The sequence below is a fragment of the Apus apus genome, chromosome 2 (assembly GCF_020740795.1).
Source record: "Apus apus isolate bApuApu2 chromosome 2, bApuApu2.pri.cur, whole genome shotgun sequence".
Classification (NCBI taxonomy): domain Eukaryota; kingdom Metazoa; phylum Chordata; class Aves; order Apodiformes; family Apodidae; genus Apus; species Apus apus.
This window is the reverse complement of record NC_067283.1, coordinates 45,255,570-45,278,444: the sequence shown is the minus strand read 5'-3', so window position 1 is coordinate 45,278,444 and position 22,875 is coordinate 45,255,570. Positions and strand designations below refer to the sequence as shown.

At 43.1% G+C, this 22,875-nt stretch overlaps 1 protein-coding gene across 1 annotated transcript; it reads right to left on the bottom strand.

Moving 5' to 3' along the window:
* Positions 1-2,010: 2,010 nt before the first annotated feature.
* Positions 2,011-21,218, bottom strand: BFSP2 (beaded filament structural protein 2). Its single transcript, XM_051612039.1, has 7 exons — positions 20,662-21,218; positions 10,877-10,959; positions 8,827-8,983; positions 6,276-6,437; positions 3,763-3,894; positions 3,066-3,286; positions 2,011-2,250 (listed from the first exon to the last, which is right to left on the bottom strand). The coding sequence occupies exons 1-7, from the start codon at positions 21,115-21,117 to the stop codon at positions 2,247-2,249; spliced, it is 1,215 nt and encodes a 404-aa protein (XP_051467999.1). The 5' UTR covers positions 21,118-21,218; the 3' UTR covers positions 2,011-2,246.
* Between the last annotated feature and the right edge of the window lie 1,657 nt (positions 21,219-22,875).

The window sequence follows — 22,875 nt, the reverse complement described above, 5'->3', positions numbered from 1 at the left end:
CTATTTCCATTTCAGTGAATAAACATCTCAGTAGAAATATAATTTAATTTTTATTAAATATGTTGGATCATTTGAATTTACAATCCAAGTTTTGTTGGAATACGAGATTGGAATGGCAGTTAAGAAACTCTAAAAAAAATCTTTCCTTTCACATCACAGTGTGATTGTAGACTCATAATTTCACCAGGTTTACCCCTGGCATTTCTAAAGAACAGTTTCTAAAGTGACATTTCTAAAGAACAGTTTCCCAGTGGGATAGCCAGCAGTGTCTACTATACCTGAAGCATCACTAGAAAACATATTATGCTATAATATTTTATTATTCATAGAAGTTTCTCTCTATAATTAAAGTAAATGAGACAGAAAGAAAACCTGAAAACCTATTGGGGCTGCTAAAAGGAAATACAAAAGTACTTTGTAAAGTCCCTCTTTTTTCTCAAATCATAGAAAAATGGTTCTCTCTTAAGTGTCAAGAATGAGGGGGAGGTTCTGTTTCACTGATACCAAAAAGAGACCATTCCTAGACAGCATCCAGTCAACAACAACCTGAGGATCATACCAGCACACCTCTTGTACCACCATTTGTGTATATTTTCACTCATCAGCACTAGTCTTGGTGGACTCTCAGCTTGGTGAGTTCTGCACTGATACATAAGAAGGTATTACTACTGCTCAAAAGCCTACATTCTGTGAGGAAAAAAAAAAAAAAAGGAATCTGCCATCCTCTGCCTTTCTTTTTTGCTTGTCGTTGCATAATCTCTTAATCCAGTAATTTTTTGATGAAAGTCCCGCGGGTGGAACATGGCAAATGGCCATTTTGCAGAGATTAGATGAGAAATTGTTTGTCAAGTAACTGTATTGGGAAGGATTTTCCTGGTGTGTGGGAATGTGCAAGGAATGGCACGACAACACTTGTGTGCTCATTCCGGTTATTGACTGCTGGATCAACTGTAGTGGATTTGGTGTGTGTTTGATTTCATCAGTCATTCAAAACCAGGTGGCTTTGTTAGCTAATGTTTCAAATAAAGATCAAAATATCTACAGCCTACCTCTCATTTATGCCGCATACCATTATGTTCTCCAATATGCCTTTTCTCAGTAGTCTTTGGGTCCACTTAATGAACAATGCTGCCACTCTCATTAGCTGCCTATACTGTGAAGTCTTTATCCAACAAACACATGTATGCTTAGCTTCATTCCTGCTCAGGGACTTGTGCAGGAAAGGCAGCCATCTAGCTAAATTTTTGTATGGTAGGAACCAAGGGTCTTTATGTTTCTCTGAAAATGCAGGATCTGTCTTGGCACTTTATATGACCATAGTGCCAGTGCAATGCAATGAGGTATGGTTATCTAAAATAGAAAATAAAGTCAGAAGTGAAAGATGGCAAATATTTTTAGTTGTGATACCATCAAAATAAGAGAAACTACCTAGGGTCACCCGCACATTGGTTCTGTGTGGGTGCCTGCTCAAAGGAAGTTTGGCCAACCTGTCTTAAAGGATGTTGATATCAAGAAAGAGCCAAAGTATCAAAATATATCAAGATATGAAAAAGTATCACCTTTGCATAAACTGACACCCTGGCTAGGACTCTCAGTTTCCAGTAATAGGATCAGACCTTGCCTGCAGACAGAACTGCTGTTGCACTCCTGCACCTTCTATTTTGCCAGTAGTCTAGAGTTAAAATGTTTTTATTAAGTACTGCTGGGACTCTCACATTAGGGCTTACATAGGCTTGTGTATTGCAAAATTAATTGCATCGACTTCATGGTACACTTTAACTGCTTCAGCATTATTTGGAGTTCACACTGGTGAGCTGATGCTCTTGTGACACCAACAGTGCTCCCCATTTCCACGTGGGTGCTGGATGCAGAGTGGAGGAGTAGCTCAGTCTTGATATATTTGTATTATAAAAATAAGAGTTTAGTTACTGGAAAGTGAAGGGCCTGTGTTGTTAACGCAACCCCCTTCAGCTATCATGAAAAATTCTGGAAGAAAAAAAAAGTCACACAAAAAACCTGATATTCTTTATTTTTATTATAATTTTAACAACATCAGTAAATTATAAGCAAAGCAATTACATGAGGAGGGTCTAATAAACTTGTTCAAGCTACAACCTACTTTGATTGTTGAATCAAACTGAATAAAGCAGGCTGTTTTCATGTGTTTTTAGCTTCCACGAACATAACTGGCAGTGACATCTTCTGCTTTAAGGGCAATGGTCTTCTGTGGGCTGGGAGTTTCATAATCAGCTGAAAGTAAAAAAAAAAAAAAAAAGTAAATTGAAAAAAATTGGTCACTACTACAGCTAGGAAAATTACTGAACCAAGTGCCATCCTTAGTTCAGCTGGTGAAATCCCATCAAATTCAGCAGGATTGGATGATAAAAAAATTTCTCCCTGACCTTAACGGAAGCACAAGTCAAAATCTGTGGATCAGATTCTCAGAGGTTCTATGATGAGTTGATTAAGGATCTTTAAAAAGCCCAACCAATCAGCCCAACCACGGTAAAGGTATTTACAGTTTATTCCCAGAGGACAAATTATTAAGAGTCTGAGCTATGTTTCTTTACAAAAGGCACAGTCACTGGGTCAGATTCTGTCCTTGGACCTCAGAGGGAACTTGAGTGCTTAGGGAGCTTTTCTGGCATCACAGCTTTAATATTTAGACTATAGTGGGAGGAGGAGGGAAGGTTTAATGCACCCAAGGCAAGAAACAGCAATACAGCTGCTTTGCAGCCACTGGTGTAGCCCCCAGAACCTGTAGTAGCTTATTAATCTCATATTGCCAATCTTCAGGCAAGAGTAACTCTTAAACCTACTAGTGTGTTCCTAAACCTCATCCTTCTGTGTCAGTGCTGGAAACCACCCATCTTCAGTGCATTGGGAGTCTCTCTACAACTGGAATTTGAGTGTTCTTCCCGTTTTGCAGCTTCTCCAAACCTCACTGTCTACCACCCAGCCTTATGAAACTCGAGAACCACTCCTGCTTCAGCAGCCTCGCAGCCTCTTCCCGGGGAGCACACGTTCTCCCTCCTCATGGCACACTTGCTTCTAAGGACAAGTACCTGCTTTGTTCTCCATCCAGCAGGCAGTGATAGGCAGCGATGTCTTTCTCCAGCTGTTGTTTGCTGGTCAGCAGATTTTCGCGATCCCGCTGCTGCTGCTCCGTTTCTACTTTGATTTCTCCCATCTCTGCCTCCAACTTGGAAATGACAGAGCCTAGATTCTGCAGTTCGATGTCGTGCCAGTGCTTGGCGTCGTATAAAGAGTTTTCCAGACCCCTCTTCTGTAAGGGCAGGACAGCAGACATTAAACCAGTCAGTTTTCATATGCTTCATAGTGACTTTTATTCAGATTTGGCCAATATCTCTGCTGAATATGCTTAAGTGCAGATATAGTATTTTGATAATTATTTTCTTTAGAAACTTTAAAAAATGTGTATTATCATTATAAGCATTGAACTACTTTGGCTACAAGGGGCAGACTTTCTTCACATTGACAAGTACTACCCACCCCACAATCTCAGTGAAATTGTTACTGAGTGCGAAGACACTGAAATTTGGGGCCTGTTTTTTAAATGTGGGACACTTAATGCGCCACATCAACCAAGAAGAGCCCAGAAATGCCTGGCAACTCTGGAAACAGTATTTGCTGAAAAACAGGGTTTATTCTGAAGTCTACATCCCAAGACAGGGGTGTTTTCCTCAGAAGGCACGTTGTATTTGCACAGAATATACCCATTGAAAACCCAACATTACTTGCCAAGGTTCTCAAAGATTCAGTTTCTGCTTGCAAGCTCTGTATTTTGCAGGCAATTTCATGGAACTCAGTCCTGAGGCCCTCCACCAGCTCTTCCTCCTGGGTTCGCATGGCAGCTGTCGTTTCAGCCTGCTGCTGGCAAAAGATTGTGACTGTCAGCACAGCCTACCCAAATTATGTTTTTGTTTCCTACATACCAAACTGACACTTAATATTTTCTCAGAGTGTGGCAATTCTGACTTTAAGTTTGATTCTTGTATATTAAATCACTCAGTTGAACAATTCTGGGTATTAGTGTCAAAATTATGCTATTTTCTATGCATCTACTGTAAAATGGCTTATACATATCAGTGTATATTTTTAATCTGTGTCAACAAAAGCTGTTCAGCATTCGTACTAGTACTTTTAAAATTACTTATGAAAAGAACACATTGCTGTAATTCTTCCTTTTGTAGCTATACTTAATATTTTTTTTAAGTTAAGTGTTTTTGTGATTTTGCTTTATCTATTCAATTTCAGCAATATTCACACCTCAGTTTTTCACATAGGGTTCTGTAAGGCAGAGATCAAGTCATATCACAGAGGTCAGAGCAATATTTTCTTTTAATTTAATTAAGATATTCTTATGCAATTTCTTGCTCTCATTGTTTGTGGGTTTTTATATGTGTCTAGTTCAGGTTCCTTGAAAATAGGTGAAGGAAAATGTACCTTAGTAAAAATAAAATTGCTTTACTTTTTAATGAGGGCTGAGATCAAGGTTTTCAATCCAGATCTCTGGGCTCTCTAGTGAATACAATTCTTTAGTCAAACCCTAAATTACTTCTGGTTTGACACTGAAGTTAAACTATGCAAAAGACTTCCATTCCACTCTGAAAATCCATCTTGACCCTGTTCTTCTTTTATGATTATGCATTATTTTATTTTAAAAGAAAAAAATTAATCTGGGACCATGCACCAGAAGTAGTTTTTTTATAATTTTTGGGGTGTCATCATGTGAACCCCACACCTTGGTCATTGTGAATGAAATAATAATGGGTGCTAAAGGTCATATAAGTACCAGATGACAGAGGAAGCTGTGTAATTGTGTTCAGGGCAGAACATTGCCATGGATCAACAGTTGGTCAAGAGACAGGACATGAAGAGGAGGATTAAGGTCTAGTTCCATTATGACAGAATTTAACTGCCTGATGCCTTAAGGTTTATTGCCTTGGGGATGAGCTGTGAACTAGAAGGATGTATGGATGACAGATGACATAAATTAACAGCTCCACGTCATTAAGTGAAGTGTGTTTCAGGGGAAAATATTAAGCAGCTTGTGTGCCTTACAAGGGTTTAAATCACTTGTGTCAATTTAGGGAAAAGTTTGGAGCAATATGGGCAAAAAGCTGCAGAGCTCAAACCGATGGACTAGAGACCCAAGGTTACTTAGTCATCTAAAAAAATTCCACGTGAAATCCTGTTAGGTATGAATATAAATTGGTATGTTTTGGTGCTTGAACACCCATGAAAAATCTGGCCAAGGCTGCAAGTCTAGTCAGAAGACAAAGCAAATAAGTCAAGTGTCAGAAAATAACAAAAGCACTGCCCTGACATCTAAGTCAGTGCTAAGAGGTCATCTTAAATACCTTGATCTCAACTGGTGACAGAGTGGGTACATGCCAAAGAGTGGGTACAGATAAAGGAAACTGAAGTATTAGGGAGAGGGAAAACTTTCAAAGAGAGACTGAAGAAGAGCAAAGGGGAGGAGGGAACTGCTCTTTTGCCTCTTACATCACAAAAGAGCAAGCACAAATTTTTCACAGTGTGGATAAGCAAATGGTGCAGCTTAATTACATAAGATGACCTAAGCCCACAAGCTGAGTTGAAAAAAGGGCTGGACATAATTAGCAGATATCTGTATAAATAATAATGATCTGAATACATCTGAATGAGAAACAAAAGGATATAGGATATAAAACTGCATCATCTGTGTTTAATGAGAGGTATATGTGGGGACAAAACCCCTTAATATATCATACAAGAATCTGCTGCCACGGTGAGAAACGATTTCAGGGAGAAACACACAAGGAGTCTATAGCTGTACAATTAGTGTAGTGCAATGTATTTTGCCCTTTTGATTTATAGGCCCCTGTAAATTGTGCAGTGAAGGAATGGCCCCAGTCAGAAGGGTAACAACTGTGGCTTACTGCATACTGATATCAACTGATTAGGCTTGTTTTCTTAGTCAGCATTTTCTTAGTCAACATTTCAGAGCCCTTCGAAGACTCCCACAGATACTTGTGAAATCAGCAGGGTCATTTCCACTGCTACTTAACTCTGTGTATCCCAAGACAGCCACTGATATTTGTGAGTGTATTTTCTAATGGACTTGGACCAAAATCCTTTTGATTTTTACCATCTTTTTTTGTTTCAAGAAAAAAACAAGCATTCAGCTGTCAAAGTTACTGCAGCGTATTAGACAGATTTTGCATTTGCTTTGAATCCCTTCGTGTTGGAGTGGGTTACAGAGCACTTACCTTGGTACGAAGCAGGGCGCCTGTCTCAGCACGATTCTTTTCAATGTCTCTCTCCCAGTGGATTCTGATTTTTTCCAGTATGTCATCCAGGCCACTTCCCAGGGGAACATCAATTTCTTCCAGTTGAGATCCAGCAAGCTGCTTGTACAATACCTTCACATCCTTTAACAAAATAATAGACATAAAAGAAGGTGAAATGGACAAATGGATGGTAGCTTCAGAGGGGCTTGAGGAAGAGCACTTTTGGTTCCACAAACAGAGAGAGTAATTAAATTTGGTCCCAAGAAGTGCTTGTACACATATGATTTAGTGCACTGGAGAGTTTCTTTTTCAGATGTGGATTTGCCTTGCTTCTGTATGAGGAATCTGGCTGGAGTTCCCCTTGGTGGAAGGAGACTAAAGCTCTGCACCAGAGCACTGCCAGGAGCAGCCCACTTGCAGTGGCAATTTTCTTCAATAGTCAGAGCTTGACATATACCCACACTGCACACCCAGGAGCACAACTATATTCCACTATGCAATGACACAGACCTGCATCTACTGAAAGATACAACAAATGGTGCAAAGCAGCAGGAGCTCTACAGCCTTGCAGCTTGTGTGAGCCACAAGTGTGCTGCAATGTGTGTGCATGTTAAGAAGAAGAGCACTCCCTTTCTCTGCAAGAGCATTCTGTTCTTTCTTTACATACAAGTTCTCCAAAAACATGTCACAGGAGAAAATTTGTGTGTATAGAATTGCGTGCTTAAAGGTAGAACATCAGTTGTAGATTGTGTTCAGGAACATAAGAATAAATGAGGTTTGCACATGCATCTGAACTGTCTGGCACCACAATCCTTCGACATCATTATGTTTATATGTGCTATTGACATAAGCAAAAAAAAAAGTGGTGTAAAAGTATCTGGGAATTGTATTTGTAGGCAGTGGCCCCTGACAGTACTGGAAGAAAAGGATGGGCAAGTATCTGTGAATTATGAACAAGCAAGCATGAAGGGCTCAAAATGTGCCCACTCCAAGTGCACAAAAGCTTCCAAAGGACTTGAAGTGAATTTCCCCTTGGGGGCACTGAAGGAAGTAAAGGTTTGGTTTAGTTCAGGAAAGTCCTCGGGACTTTATTTTGCCATAGTTCAGCTGCAGTTGAGCAATAGTTGCTTATCATACCCCTGAGCAGTTTCTCCTGGTGCCGCTGCCATGGGAAAAACTTGGTCTGTGCTGGGGTGGTTCTGTGAATGCTCAGATGCTCCCAAAAGGTAAAGAAAGGAGCATCCTTCCACCCTGCAAGGGCTCCTCACTGGCTAAATGCAGAGCAAGAGGGACTGTTGGAAAGTTGCTATTCCCGTTATGCCATATATATGGGCAGAGAACAGCATCAGTGCCAACTTTTCTGGTTTCACAGCAATCACTGCAATACACAGGGATTTAGAGGGGGTCTTGTGTATTTCTATCAATGTTCTGTTTTCCTGCTTGTGTATAGCAATTTCTTTCTTTCTCATGCCATGCAGTGGTGCTGAAGCCACTGATTTTTTTTCTGCAAAATGCCAGCCTTGGGATTGGACTGATGAAAGTGGGGAGGGGATGAAGCAACTTCGTCTTGGCAAGCCAAGCCTCCATATGCCTGCCAATGTTTCTGAAATCCTGTGGTTGGAGAAATAAGCCATAAGAAACATAGGGTAGGATAGTGCCTCACTTCCGTGAGCCATCTCAGTTCAAACTCTCTTTTAATTTTGAGGCATCAGCACAATTGCTTGCTGTCCCTTATGTGGGATTAGTAGTTTCTCTATCTTTTGGCACCCTTCAGAAAGATGCTTGTTTGGGTACGATCCTGAAACCCCTGCTGAAGGGAATAAACCACCCTTATACAAATAGTGCTGATGAATGTAATGAGTAAGTGGGAAAGTACTACAAAATTGGGTAATCATGACCTTCTCTCCCAGCTGCCTGTCCCTGTGGCTTGCTTCAGCGCTAGAGCTTTGCTTTTGGGACTGAGCAGCTTGCTAAGCCAAGCAGGTTTTTCAGAAGAGCCCAGTTAATGCTACACATTCGTGCAGCAGGACCAGAGCTGGATCCCTGCACAGGCATTTTCTCTTTACACCTCTGGCTGAGAATCAGAGCTCACTGTTGAGATGTCCACATACGTGACTGTGTGACCTCATGACCATTGTGTGGTGTCTAGCAAGAAATTATGTGATGACATCTGGAGCTTTGGGCAACCTGGTCTAGTGGGAGTGTCCCTGCCCATGGAAGGGGTTGGGAACTAGGTGATCTTGAAGGTCCCTTCCAACCCAAACCGTTCTATGATTCTATGATCTCTTCCATGTCGTATTTATTAGATGAGAAAGAGCTTAAAACTTAGATGTAAGTAATTTGGTCATACCTTAGAGGTTAGTGCTTTAAATTAATAGACAAGAGAGAAATAGGAGCAGTTTTCAGGACAATCACCCCACCCAGACATGGCAGGTAGAGCTTTTTAGTGCTTGCTTTGCACTAGATGTGTGATACCAACCAGATGAAACAGTCACACATTAGCTTTGCAGTGTCTCAAGTCTGAACTTACTTCTTCGTGATTCTTTGACAGCAAGGTTAGTTCTTCTTTCATGCTCTCTATCTGACTCTCCAGATCCATTTTAGTTAAATTAGCATCATCAATCACTTTATATAGGGAATTAATTTCATCTTCCACTGCCTTTCTGAAGGGCTGCTCATTTTCATACCTGCAGAGAAAAAAAACACAACAAACCCCCAAATCTTAACAGCACAGCTCAGCAAGAAACACCTGCGTTTTTTTAATTGACACCATTGTGCTAATTAGCTCAAGTGACCCAGACAGAGGCACAGAAACACAGACGATATACTTTTCTCTAACCTTGTCTTGCTGTACTTGAATTTAACTGTCTGAAGTACCCCGTCATTAACTGAAGTGCAATAAAACAGGCCAAGGGAGCAGTCTGTGCTACCATGGTTATCAGCCTGATAGGATTCCTCAATAAGCACAGAGAGGCATGTGGTCTCTTGCTAGAGCTGATAGTTATATACAGTGTGACTGTGGGTGGCTTTTTCTCTGCTTTGGCTATAAAATGAGAATAATTGCTCATTCATGTACATAAAAACTTTTCAGAGCTATGATTAAAGAGAACATGTGTGCATCAAGCATTACTTTTAGTAATGAACATGCTGATGGAACTCTGATCTATGCTCCAGGATGCCAGCCCATCCTTAAAATAAAATCCTAGTAGTATTGAAATAAATAGGAAATTTGAGCAGCTGGTTTGTCAACTAGAATTGCTGTTGAAGCAAACAGCTCATTTCTAATCTGTAGCTGCAATGGCAGGGGAAATTGTGGCAGGCAGTTGCTGATCTACAGTGCTCTGGTTTATACCTTTTCATTTTAGGCTTTCCATTGACAATGTGGCAGGGTCACATGGCAAATCTCCTTGGGTGGGAGGCTTTTGAGTCAGACCCAGCCAGCCTGGGGACCAGGTTCCCAGGGAGGTTAGACAAGGGAGCGGGCAGGTTAGATAGGAGCCAGCTTCACAAACAAGCCTTGCACTCTGTCCCTTGAGAGTCACCTTTGTTACAGGGGGTGCATCACCTTGGGAAAGTGGCAGTTGATCCCATTGAGTATTAGGAACTTTGACTATGCAGTGGATTGATTTGACCTTGGTTTTGTTATGCTAGCTGACATTTAAAGAAAATAATTTAAAAAAATCAGCACTACTTTAAATACGAGTGTAGATTGCTGGATGTAAAGCCATAAAATGAGTAGCTCAGAGTTGTACCCTTCTGAAATAAAAGGTGAACCTAAGAACATGTTCAACACATGTTTTGATACAATTAAATAAAGTATTACCAGAGAGAGACAGAATGTTAAGGCATGATAAAACTTATAGGAAATAAAAAGAGATTTGTTTGAGACATAGTTTGTGTGTCAAATCTTGCAAAACACCTATTTGTGAACAAGAGCATTACTAATAAAAGCTAGAAGGATCATCAGGCCTTCTGAGTAAAACTTAAAGAGCTTAATGCAGTCATATACATGAATTTTAGGCTTTGCAAATGGAAAGATGTTTTAAAAGTAGTTGGTCAGTATTGAAGATCTTCTTTTACTATTCATTGCTCTCAGTAAAGGCAAGGAAAATCAGTGCAGCCCATTTATGTTTTATCTAATGTTTCCACACTGATGTTGGTAGTGGTACAGTTTTTTGCTTTTCAGCTGCTGCAGTAGAGTGATTTTTACTTCCAAAACTACTTGTGTGGCACTGAAAATTAAAGCTAGTAATCACATGAATGTTTGTCCTTATAAAATGTCAACCCAAATGTGAACCAATACTGACCTCAGTAAGATCAGTGTCTGTGTATCAAGGAACAGCTTAAGTAATTTTGCTAGTGCACGTTTTTGTTACTATAAATCTTTAAAATATTCCAAAAATATGCTAGAATCATAATTAGTTTCCTGTTACAAACACACCCCCACCCTCCCCCCAAGTCAGGTGGTTGAATATTCAACTTAAAAGCACCAGCCCATTCTGCTCATTGAGCATCACTCCCCCATGGAGTAAGCCTTTGTCAAGGCAAAGTTTCAAAGCAAGCAGCCACCACAAGACTACCTGTCTTTAAAATCTTCAGCACAGGCTTGAATGTTCTCGGTGTGCAGCATAAGACGAGCGTTTTCAAGGACTGCTTCACCCACCTAGAAGAAAGAGACAACAGAGCTCAGGCAATGAAGAGCTGCAGGACATCATCTACATACACTGTACTTGTACCCTAAGCAGATCCATAGCTTTGATTCTGAAAAGAATCCTTTAGCCTAGAGTTGTTCAGGTGACTCGTTCCAGATAATTTAATAAATTGATTTTGTACACACAACTTCACAAATTCTCTGCAAATAGGGTGTAATTTGTCACCAAACCATTCATTGCTCCTAATCATTCATCTTTTTGTGGAAACGTTTATGTTGATTGTCAGCTGGTCACAAGGGGTAAAACTCATGATTGTCTGCGAGGTACATTGATTATTTAAGTCCTACTTGTATTATCTGGATAGAGTTTCAGCAGCACTCATGCAGTTCCTATTCTACTTCCCATATAAGCAGTCCTCTTCAAAGTCATCATCTTAAGCGAGCCAAGGAATCCTTTTTGCTCATGCCACCTGCTAACTGTCCTCAGCTTCCAGAGTGTCATTTTTTGTCTCTGGTGGGATCCTGTAAGATGCCATCCACCCTAGGGTGTTGAGAGAGCTGCTGATGTCATTGAAAAGCCACTCTCCGTAATCTTTGAGAAGTCCTGGAGATTGGGAGACATCCCTGGAGACTGGAGGAAGGCTAATGTCACCCCCATCTATAAGAAGGGTCCAAAGGAGGAGCCAGGTAATTATAGACCCATTAGTCTCACTTCAGTCCCTGGGAAAGTCATGGGGCAAATCCTCCTGGGGACTGTCACAAGTCCATTGAAGCACATGATTGGGAAAAGCCAACATGGATTTACCAGGGGAAAATAATGCTTGAGAAACCTGATCACCTTCTATGACAAAGTGACCCGCTCAGTTGATGGAGGGCGAGTGGTGGATGTTATCTACCTGGACTTCTCCAAGGCTTTTGATACAGTCCCCCACAGCCTCCTCCTGGTCGTTACAGGCTTGCCAAGTGGTCTGTGTGGTAGGTGGGGAACTGGCTGATGGACTGTACCCAGAGGGTGATAAAAATAGTTCCTCCTCTACAGTAAATAGTTCCTCCTCAGACTATCAACTGGTCACAAGTGGGATCCTTCAGGGATTGATATGGGGCCCAATGCTGTTTAATATGTTTGTAAGGGACTTGGGGGTCTTGGTGGATAACAGGCTCAACATGAGTGAACAGTGCACTGCAGCAGCAAAGAAGGCCAACAGGATGCTGGGCTGCATCAACAAGGGCATCACCAGCAGAGTGGTGGAGATAAAGAAGTCATCATTCTGTTCTGCTCGGCACTTGTCAGACCACACCTACAGCTTTGCATTCAGTTTTGGTCTCTGCTCTACAAAAAGGATGTGGACGGACTGGAGAGGGTCCAGAGAAGGGCCGCAAGGATGATCAGAGGACTGGAGGACCAGCCATATGAGTAGAGGCTGAGAAAACCAGGTTTGTTCAGCCTTGAGAAGAGGCTTAGGGAGACCTTAAAAGGGTGGCTGCAAAGAAGATTTACATTCCATATTTACAAGGAGTCACATGGGAAAGACAAGGGGTAATGGGCACAAGTTGCTCTTGGGGAGATTCTGATTGGACACGAGGTAAATTTTTCACCATGAGGACAATCAAACATTGGAATAGTCTCCCAAGGGAAGTGATGGATTCCCCGACATTGGACAGTTTTAAGTCTCAGCTCGACAGGCTGCTGAGCCTTCTCATATAAACTATAGTAGTACCTAGAAAGGTTGCACCAAATGATCCTTGAGGTCCCTTCCAACCTGGCATTCTGTGATTCTACGATTCTATGATCTTGTGATAGAGACAAGATCTGAGAAGCAGGCAGTCTTCAAACTTTATTACATTGAAGGTGAAATGCTTTGGAAAGATTGTGCCGTAAGACTGTGGTATCATTGCTTTGGCTCTGGGGGTCTTTAATGCCCATGAGGCACTCGAGGTGTAAGCAGACTGGAAAGGCTTGTGACATAGCAGCTTGTCACAATTGAATCACAATTCAATAAGGTTATATAAAATGAGAAAAATGTAAAAAAAAGACCTCTGCCTGCCCTGGAGTCACACATGCACTGAGCTATGGAAATGACTGAAGATGTATTGAATTCAGTACCTGGCTTAGAGTGATCATGGTTGCAAATACCTGTCTGGGGACTTCAGCCATTCCAAGGTCCACGTTGTTGCTCTGGAGGACCTAAACTGAACATCTCTTTGGTCTTTTTCAGTAGATACCCATGGAGATTTGCAGTTGAAACTAAGCCACTACATGAATAAAAGCAGCTTTGTAAGCAGGCCAGGAGAGTTCTTGAAGCAGAAATCTTTCTTTAGATACTTAAGTCTGCAACTAAATGAGATTGCAAATCCCCTGAAGCATTCTGCTCCCCCAAGCTGAAACAGGTCATGCAATGTGGAATCATCAAGGTTGTGTCCAGACAAGTTATCTCAAGTACCACAAGTGGGTTTGTTGCCTTAGTATGGTCCTATGTGTTCCTCGTTGGCCTGCTACGTGATGCCAGGGTGGAGGTAGACATGTAAGGCTGAAGTATTTCTGCATGGTAATTAATGTTAACCCTCACAGACAGTGGTTTACTGCACCAAATGTCCTACAAATGCTTGGACAAACAAATACGAAATATGGGAAGGGATCTAGTAAAGGGAGATCTGGAGGAATAACGTGTTCCCCACACTGAGAAATCCATAATGGATCACAAAGTTAAAAGCATTCTACATCTTTTAAATCTGAGGAGGCAAGAGAGTTAAAAAAAGTGGTTTGCTTACTTTTCACCTACTGCTAGGAACAAAAAGAGAAGGTGGCTCTGGCTGGAAGCCTGGGACTGCAGCTCTGCCCCTGCCAGCTCCAGCTCAGCCTGGCTTCCAAAGGAAATAGAGCTCAGGCCATTGCTGAGTGGCCAATTTTTCTTTAATAGCTGTGGGATTTCTTGGCCTATTCCAACCAATATAGGTTGAAATAGGTTATTAGAGGAATGGACCATGTAAGGGATATACATTTCCAACCTATTTAATGAAAATAGCATCTGGACAGAGGAGAGACGTCCTATGAATGCTGGGACTACTGGGCAAAATGCTGGAACTACTGGGCAAAAAAGCCCCAGTTTAGGCTTGAGAATTAGAAAGCACAGTGAATGCACAGGAGTCAGAGATGTTATGAAAGCCACAGGTGTGGGCAAAGAGATGGAATCTGATGGCACACCAGGCAGCCCCACTGCAGCACTCAGAGGACCTTTTCCGTGCTCACTTGCACACAGAACTGGTCTGCCTTCATCGTTCAGCCCTTGTTTCCTTCTCATTGTTTTTGCAACCCCACTTCACCAGCACAGACCTAACTCCCCAGTCCCCTGGTCATCCTGTGGCATTTCAGACTGGCTGTGCAGAGCCAGGACTTCGCCGCTGTGCTGTCCTCAAGTGCCCTTGCAGGACCTGAGGTTCTCCTGAAAGATGGAGAAAAGGCATTTCGTTTTACATGACAGCAGCCTGGAGGTAGAGGCAGTTATTTGACTCAAGCTGTGATTTTTTTTTTTCCTCCTAATGTTTAGGATATTTACTCTTGGCCTCATTGGTCTTCTTTTTCTTTTCTTTTCTTTTCTTTTCTTTTCTTTTCTTTTCTTTTCTTTTCTTTTCTTTTCTTTTCTTTTCTTTTCTTTTCTTTTCTTTTCTTTTCTTTTCTTTTTCTTTTTCTTTTTCTTTTTTCTTTTCTTTTTCTCCTCCCCTCCTCCCCTCCTCCTTTCCTTTCCTTTCCTTTCCTTTCCTTTCCTTTCCTTTCCTTTCCTTTCCTTTCCTTTCCTTTCCTTTCCTTTCCTTTCCTTTCCTTTCCTTTCCTTTCCTTTCCTTTCCTTTCCTTTCCTTTCCTTTCCTTTCCTTTTTTCTTCCCCCCTTCCTTTCCTTTTTTTTTTCCCTCTCTCCTCTTCCCCCCCTTTTTTTCCCCCCTTCCTTTTTCTCTTACAGAAATTATTGCATTTATTTTTTTCCTGCCTGTCATCAGAGAAGTTGGTTGCTTTTTTTTTCCCTGACTCAAATCAAGGAGCAGAAACACAGCCCCGTCATTTGTCCTGCCCTGTCAAAACAAGCCCATTTGCCTCCAGCAGCAGGCACCTGTGCTTACAATATCTGACTTGAAGTCTGATGAAAATAAGTCTTTGAGTGACTTGGGACCATCCCACAAACAAAAGTACCATTAAATCCCGTGAGCTCCACGGAGCTACTCGGAGGTATGTTAATGGATGTGCTTAGAGGCTGAATTCTGAGTAAAATGGCTTTTGGGTTGCAAAAAAAAGCAGAAGCAGGGAATAGCTGGTGATTTGCTGCTGTCTGGGTTTCTGCCTCTATGCAGAAGAAAACGGGGAGGGGGTAAGTGCTTTTCATTAGTAATCTTGTGGTTTTACTGAGGCATTTGAGGTGGCTTCTTACCTGCCCCACAGTGGGTGCCTCTGCCAGAGCCCTGATCTCATACTCCTGAGGACTCAGTTAATACCCAGCTCCCCTCTTCATGGGCCACTGGCTAATGCCAAATGTACAGTGAGGAAGTGCAGAGCTTTCCAAAACTGCACACAAACCAGAACTGTGCCTTGTCAGTAAAAATGGTATAAAAAAGTGTAACGTTTGGAAGCCTTCAGGGATGAGCATTGTAGCAGGAGCCAGCAGGCATTAACCTTTCAGCCCTCCCAGAAATGAGCTGTGTACGCTTCAAATCCGACAGTGAACCTGAAGGATAAATAATTACACAGAAGTTTCTATGTAGGAGACAGGTTTCCTGAAAAATTCTCTCTGATTCGCATGAGCTGTGAAAGCCCTTCTCTAGGCTTGCAAAGAAGAGATGTAAGACTTCCATCTAGTGGCTCTTCTGTTTGATTTAATTCTCCTGATAATTAACAGCTGGATGCAAACAAGCAGCACCAGTGAGGCGGATTCACAGCCACTTTGCTGACACACACGTGCCAAAATGCATGATGCAGCAGATTAGGAAACACCCTTCTTTGTGCCCAGTGGGAATGAGAGGGCTTGCAATGCTGCAGGCGCTTGGACTTTGCCTCCTCCGCTTGTAAAGCAGAAGGCAACGCTGTCCTGCCTCGCAGAGCTCTGGGAGGCACTGTTGCTCATGTGGATTTAAACGACCAAGATAGGAAGTGTTATCAAAATGCAAATATTATTACTAATAATAGCTCCTTTCAGTCATGTGCTGTCTTTCAACACTCATGTTTGTGATGCACATACACCTTTTGAACATGTTTGGGTTTTTTTTTTCAGCTCTTGAATTGACACTGAATATTTTGTGGTATAAAACATCTTAACTAGAAAGCATCAACATTTTTTCTTTGATTTTACTGTAATTTTATAGATGTGAATCCAAAATTTAAAGTTTTAGCAAAAAAACCCCAAAACAACCCAAACACCTTATCAAAATCTGCACCAACATACTGGCCCATTTACTGGTTTATGACTGGCAACATGGAAAACCAGCTGCTTTAAAAGAGTTTGCAGACTCCAGCCTTGATTAAAGGTGGTATGATGCAGACACTTATGGGAAGAACTTGTACCTGATGGCTGGCAACTTCTGATTTTTAACAGAGATCTGACCAAGTCTGGAATTGAAAGATTTACCACACCTTTCAAATTCTTAGCTATGCTTTATTGATAGTTTTGTATACTTTTTGCTGTTCTTACAAATGCCTCATCCCTTTCTGAATGCTGCTGAATTTGTGGCCTCAGGTGTGGCTTGGGATAATGAATTTCATGGTTCAATTATTCATGTAATGGAAAAATTATCTGGCTTTTAAGTTTGGTTTGGTTTGGTTAAAGCAAATGATGCCTCTGTGGAGAAAAATCAGAAGATGCTGGTCTCCTCTTTCCTTCAGCACACAGAAATAAATGGTTGATACCAGCCCATTGCCACCAACACATTGACACTCACAGCTACATCTGGCTAAAATCATGCACCCCAGTGCCTGCTGCTCAGATGCCAAGCAGTCAACTTGTAATGCTTTCAGTCATGCTTTCCATGTTGAATCCCTTCTCAGAGCCTGAAGAAGGAAAACCCAAAGGCAGCAAGAGTGGCATCTGGTGCATTGCCCTGGGAAAGGTAAAACCTGGAGATGGTTCTCTTGCTGGTAATGGGTCTCTTGCTGGTTCCTGCTGCATCCAAGAAAACACTACTTCACTTATATGTCCAATATTTTACAAGTAAACAGGACTGCATCAAAGAATGCCTGGTTCTCAAAGCAGGAGATACCTCCTAAGGAAATAATCTGTGAAACTGTGATGTTGCCTAAGCACAAGGAGGACAACTTACCCCCCACCTCACAGCTGGATGTGAAGGTAGTCCAAGGTTGTGCTGTTGGAGGTGGCAGAGAGGACATAATTAAAATTAATTTATTGCCATCCGTTGCCATGTATGGCAGTTGACCCAGCTCTGTGCTGTTTTGTGGGAGTTCATTGTGCCCTTAGATCAGAGGCAGAATGCTATTTCACCAATTAACAGGCACTAATCCTGCACTGTGGTGCATTGGAGTGTGTTACAGCTGATACTCAGCTGCTCTCTGGGCCTGCAGCAAATAAATTACTGTGTACAAGTCCAAATGCAGCAATTCCTCAGGCTGTCAGCCCTGTGTATTCTCCAGGCTTAATAGTAACATTGAGCAAACACTGGCAGTAAGGCTGGGCTCAAATAAAAATATCTCTATAGAAAAACTTTGATCTTTCAAATGCTCCCAACCATGCACAGGAGTCACAGCAGGTGACTCCCAGCACTCTCAGGTGCTGCCCTGCTCCCTGGGAAGGAATTACCATTACAAACAACCTCCTCTTCTGCAGAAGTGACACATTTGATTAGAAATAGAATTTTCCATGAGAAGACCGAGATGAAGCCTGAAGAAAAGGCACCTGCCCACAGGAAAATGAGAGGAATTTGTATTTCTGTCACATGAATTCCTCTCTGCCAGGACTTCTCGCATCCCTTTTTCCTGCAAAAATCCTCCCCTTTTGCTCCTGTCCCAATTAGTGCGTGTCCACCTGCTCTCCTAAAAACCAGCTGCCCAGGCAGATAATTAAAGCTGTGAGCTGGGTAGCAGCTTCCCATCATTCAGCTCCTGTCAGTGATCCCCTGCTGCAGCAATAGCTCTAACAATTGCCATGAAACAGGAGTGTTTTTTCTCTAGAGGGGCCCTCCCTTTGTACCCTCCAAGTCACGCGTTGCCACATTTTTCCCCCTAGCTCTGTGTTCGGGAGAAACGCTCTCACCCAGTTGTTGTTGCTGGGAGGACAACTAGCCAATATGTGGGATGTTGGAGCACATCCCAGGAAGGGCAGGAGAGAAACAGAACCTTGGGTCTTTTGGGGTCTTTCCTATCTCACTGCAGAGATGGGCTTCTCATATTTCTGATTTTGGGACCAGGAGAATCTGTGACTCCTGTGGAGCCTTATCCTTGTCTTCTCACTAGAAGGACAGGAGGAAGGGACTCTTGTCTAGACCCTGCCCTTCTTGGTCAAAATCTGTTCCCATTGTAGGCATTGAGGTTAAAACATGTGGTGGCTCAAGTGGCTTTCCACCCCAAGACTTTCACAGCTGCTTCATGCAAATGGCACTGAGGGGTTCAGTGGCTGCCGGGCATCCCTCCTGGCTGAATGGTCGGGGCTGGCTGGGAATCAAAATGAATCCTCAGATTTTGCAGGAGGCTGAAAAGAGGATGTGTCACATTAAGGTAGCTGTGGACATCTGCAAAAAAATCTAAAATCTAAGTATGTTTACAAAAATTACATCCAGAAATGTATCTGCCAGGTATCTCCCATTTCTGTTATACCTTGCTCCTGCATACCTTCTACTTTTCCTACTGGGATGTGTCTTGGCAGGAGGGTACTGACTTTGTGTGATTGCAGCCATTTCTGCAGCAAATGATTTTGATGTTGTTTTAATAAATGTGACAGTTTCAGAGTTGATGATGGCACATGTTGGCCAGTTAGCTCCAGGATGAATGAATTATTTGATGTTTGGGCTGGATGATATTCTACTTTCATTTTTGGTTAGATGCTTCCTATAAAAACAGCAAAGAAACCTCTTGGTCAGAATTGTATGTAATGGCTCAGGTTATATCTGAGAAAGTCAAAACCCACTAAGTGATCCTTCTTTTATGGCTTTATTGAAGGAATTCAGAAAACTTTATGTAATCTCTAATGTGTTTCAATTGCTAAATAGGTATGGGTGATGCTAATATTTTTTTTTTTTCACTTATTTTCTGTGATACTTGCAAATACTACTACTACATAGCTTTTTTTTCCTGATTTTATATAGGAAGAGCCCACTATTCAACCTACATTTCGTTATGAGTGGCTCTTATTTACTCATAAGAAAGGGAGACAGAGGCAAAGCGGCAGGATGACAACATAAAGAAAGGTTAAAAAGAAAGCGATATGGGGAGAAGTATTGTCAACGCTAAAATGTTGGGGTTTCATATAAGGATAAATCAAACAGTCCTTCCTAAAGTATCTACAGTTCCTACTTTTTTTGTCTCAACTATAAGCTCCGGTAGGTTTTACAGCTGAGGTCTACAGCTGCAAAATGGGACACTGATCTAGAAAGCACGGGCTGGTGGCTGCAAAGCAGTAACTCCCCCTTGCACATGACAGTCCCCATCTACCTCAGCGAGATGACAGGTTCATAAAACAGCTTATGCCTCTGCGTTCTGGGTTCAGATGACATTTGCAGCATTCTGGGTGAAGACCTGCCCTAAAAATGCTGCTCGCTGTAAGAACGCACCTTCTTTCCTACGCTAGTGTAAAACCCTGGCCAGCCCAAGGTAAAACACAGACACAGTTGTCCTGGGCAACTTTTTATCTTTCAGGCTTCCTCAAGACCTGCCGACAGCATCTTCTGTGCCTCCACAAGCGCAGCTGGGAAGACATGCAAGATGCTGGGCTCCAGTTCTTTGGGGTCCTGTCCATTTCCACTGGCCAGAGGCTGAGAAGCCAGGACTCATGAGATGCACCAAGACCCCGGTGGACAGAGCCCCATATTTGCTGCAAGCAGACATCAGCCTGCAAAGTCTTACTGGACTTACTGGTCAGCAAAAGGAACTGTTTCTTCTCCATGAAGTCAATGCCAACAGCATTTTGCACCCCTTTCCCAGACAATCCACAGCCTGTGCCATATGGAGAAGGCGGGAGGAAGGAAGGGATGATGGGGTGGCGACAAAGGGAAGGAGTCACTCATTTGTAGCCATGGAATTACTATTTTTAAATAAACAGAGCTTTTGAACGTGATTAAACAAGCAAGGGAATAAAGTAAAAATCTGAAATTCTGATAATAAAAAAAGTCATTGTGCTTGTAATGATATAATGATGAGGGATACACTAACTCAGTCCTAGCAGTTTTATTTTAATAACTTTGGTGTTCAGTGTAATAACCACAGCTGAGAAAAAATAAAATAAAATAAAAATAATAAAAAATCGCCAATTTTAATCAGCCCTGACTATCACACCTTGGGGTGCATTTCAATTGCCCCCATGTGCAGGATGCCTGAGGCAATTCTGCTTAATAGGCATTTTCCATGGCACACTGTGAAACGATAATGCTAATTATCACAAAGATAGATTTAAAACCCTCTGTCTAGGGCACGGTGCCTTGAAATCAGGTGGCACTCATCATCAGCATCAACCCTCCCTGCTAATGACTCGTGAAGCTCCCCCTGCTCCCCCCCTGCTGCCGGCAACGCTCACCTGATGGTAAATGGCCTCCCAGTTCTCCCGCAGGGCACCCCAGCTGCCCACACTGGCCGCTTTCTTGTCCAGGTAGACTCTGATGTGCTCCTCCAGCTCCTGGTTGACCTGCTCGAGAGCTCGCACCTTCTCAATGTACTCCACCAAGCAGCCATTCAGGCTCTCATAGGAGAGACCCCTGCCCTTCTCCAGCCCCGGGGCCAGGGGCACGGCGGCAGAGGAGCTGCGCAGACCCTGGAGGAAGACGCTGCTGATGCCCAGGGCTCTGCGGGACACTCGGGTGCCCAAGCTGCTCACACCACCGGTGGGGACGGTGCCCACGTAGACACCAGGGGGTCTTGACAGGCTCCCTCCGCTCCCGAGGCTGACCCGGCGGCCGGGTGGCCCCGAGCCCTCCGCTGCGGAGGAAGAGGGCTGCTGCCCCAAGAAGGACGACCGGCGCCTCGGCAAGGGCATGGTGCTGCTCAGGCCTGCCGGGCGCCCACGCTCAGCCCGGCCACCTCGCCAGGCCCACACTGGCAGGAGGGATGTGCCGAGCCCAGCAGGTTGGGGTCCGCGCGGGGTTTCGGCTTTGTGCGACAGCTTTCTGGAAGGGGGGCTTTGTGCTGCCCGGGAGCGCCCGTCACATTGTCTGGGAGGCCGCCGCGTCAGCATTCCCATTTCAGGGGAAATCTCCCTGCTGCTGCTGCTGCAAATGTGGCAGATGAAAAGCACAATGGTGTTTACAGGGACAGCAGGACGGGGATTCAGTACAACGTACGTGTTAAAATACCACCGGGTGTTTTCTACGCTGACACCCAGATGATTTCCTACGGTTATACCCACAGGCACCTGGGTGTATGTTACACACGCGTTGGCCCCTCACATCCGTGCTTGCTTCAGACAGACTCCTGTAGCGAGTTGTTACCTAAAGCTAGAAAAACCCAGAGTTTTGAGGAGCTGGCAGGGCCACGACTGAGCCGAGGTGAGCTGAGCCAGCCTTTCACTGCCGCAGAGCCTTGAACGCTCCCTCGGCCCCGCTGCAGCTTCTGGATTCCTCTGCGCTTTGGCGTCACCACCCGACCAAGGCATGTTGCCCCAAACCCAGCAGATTTTAACTAGGGACAGGCACCCTCATGTCTACCGCTGCTCAGCTGGTTTAACACCACTTCATCAGCTGCACTTGGTCTGTTCAACCAGGGCCCATTCACTTTGACTGTGTAATGTGGAGACAAAGCGAGGCAGCTGTGAGCTGAAAGGGCAAAACCATCCCTGAGACTTATTGCAGAGTGTGGGGGCGGCTTCTCCTCCTCTTCTTTTTATGTCCCTGCTCTTTAGCAACTAGTGACCAGGTGGGTAGTTTATAGGTACATACGTATGACAGTCCAGTGAGATCCTTTGCTATACAATGTTAGATATAGCCTGTTCCGTGTGTGCATCTTTGCAGGCATGTCTGCAACGTGCCAATGTTGGGCATTGCCCTAATGCCGTGTAGGTTTGTGCAGGGGCGGCGGGGAGTCTTTGCCGAGGTGGAACACAGCCAGAAGTCCCTGTCTGCCATGGAATCCTGGCTTGCTGAGTTAAGTGGCTAGAGTTTGTTTCACTTGCTTTTTAAGTTTGAGGGCTGTGAGACTGCCTACAGTCAGCTCCCCGTTTCCTGGGTGTGTGAAGTCCAGGAATACTGCAGCATTTCACAGCTTTGCAAATATTTTTGGCTAGTTTCTAGGTATTCTGAATTTAGATTACCAAGCAAAGACTGTTGGCTAAATGAGAGGAACCCTTCAGTGTTTCTCACACAACATTTTCAATGTATTTGCTGTGTGTCAAATGATTAAAAAAAAAAAAAAGAAAAAAAGCAAGCAACACCATGTAGAGAAAACAAATGTAAAAATATGCATATTTGCAAAGAATTTGATTTAGTTTCCACTTCCTAGTTGAAACAGAACATGAAGGCCCTCACAGGATTGCTTTCACTCTTGGCAAGACCTTCAGGAAGTTTTCACTCTATAATCAACCAGTGATTTCCAGGAGGCCATTTACTATTTGATCATGAGGATTGTAGGTATCATATTGCACAGCATTTATCCCATGGTGAAAAGATATATTCCCAGTGTGCCCATCCACATTTGCTTCATCTTCCTGTATGTCCCTGTCACCTCACAAGGAAGCAGCGCTTTACTCTCTGAACAGAAAATCAAATATCCAGAAGAGCCCCTGTAACATTGCAATTCTCTA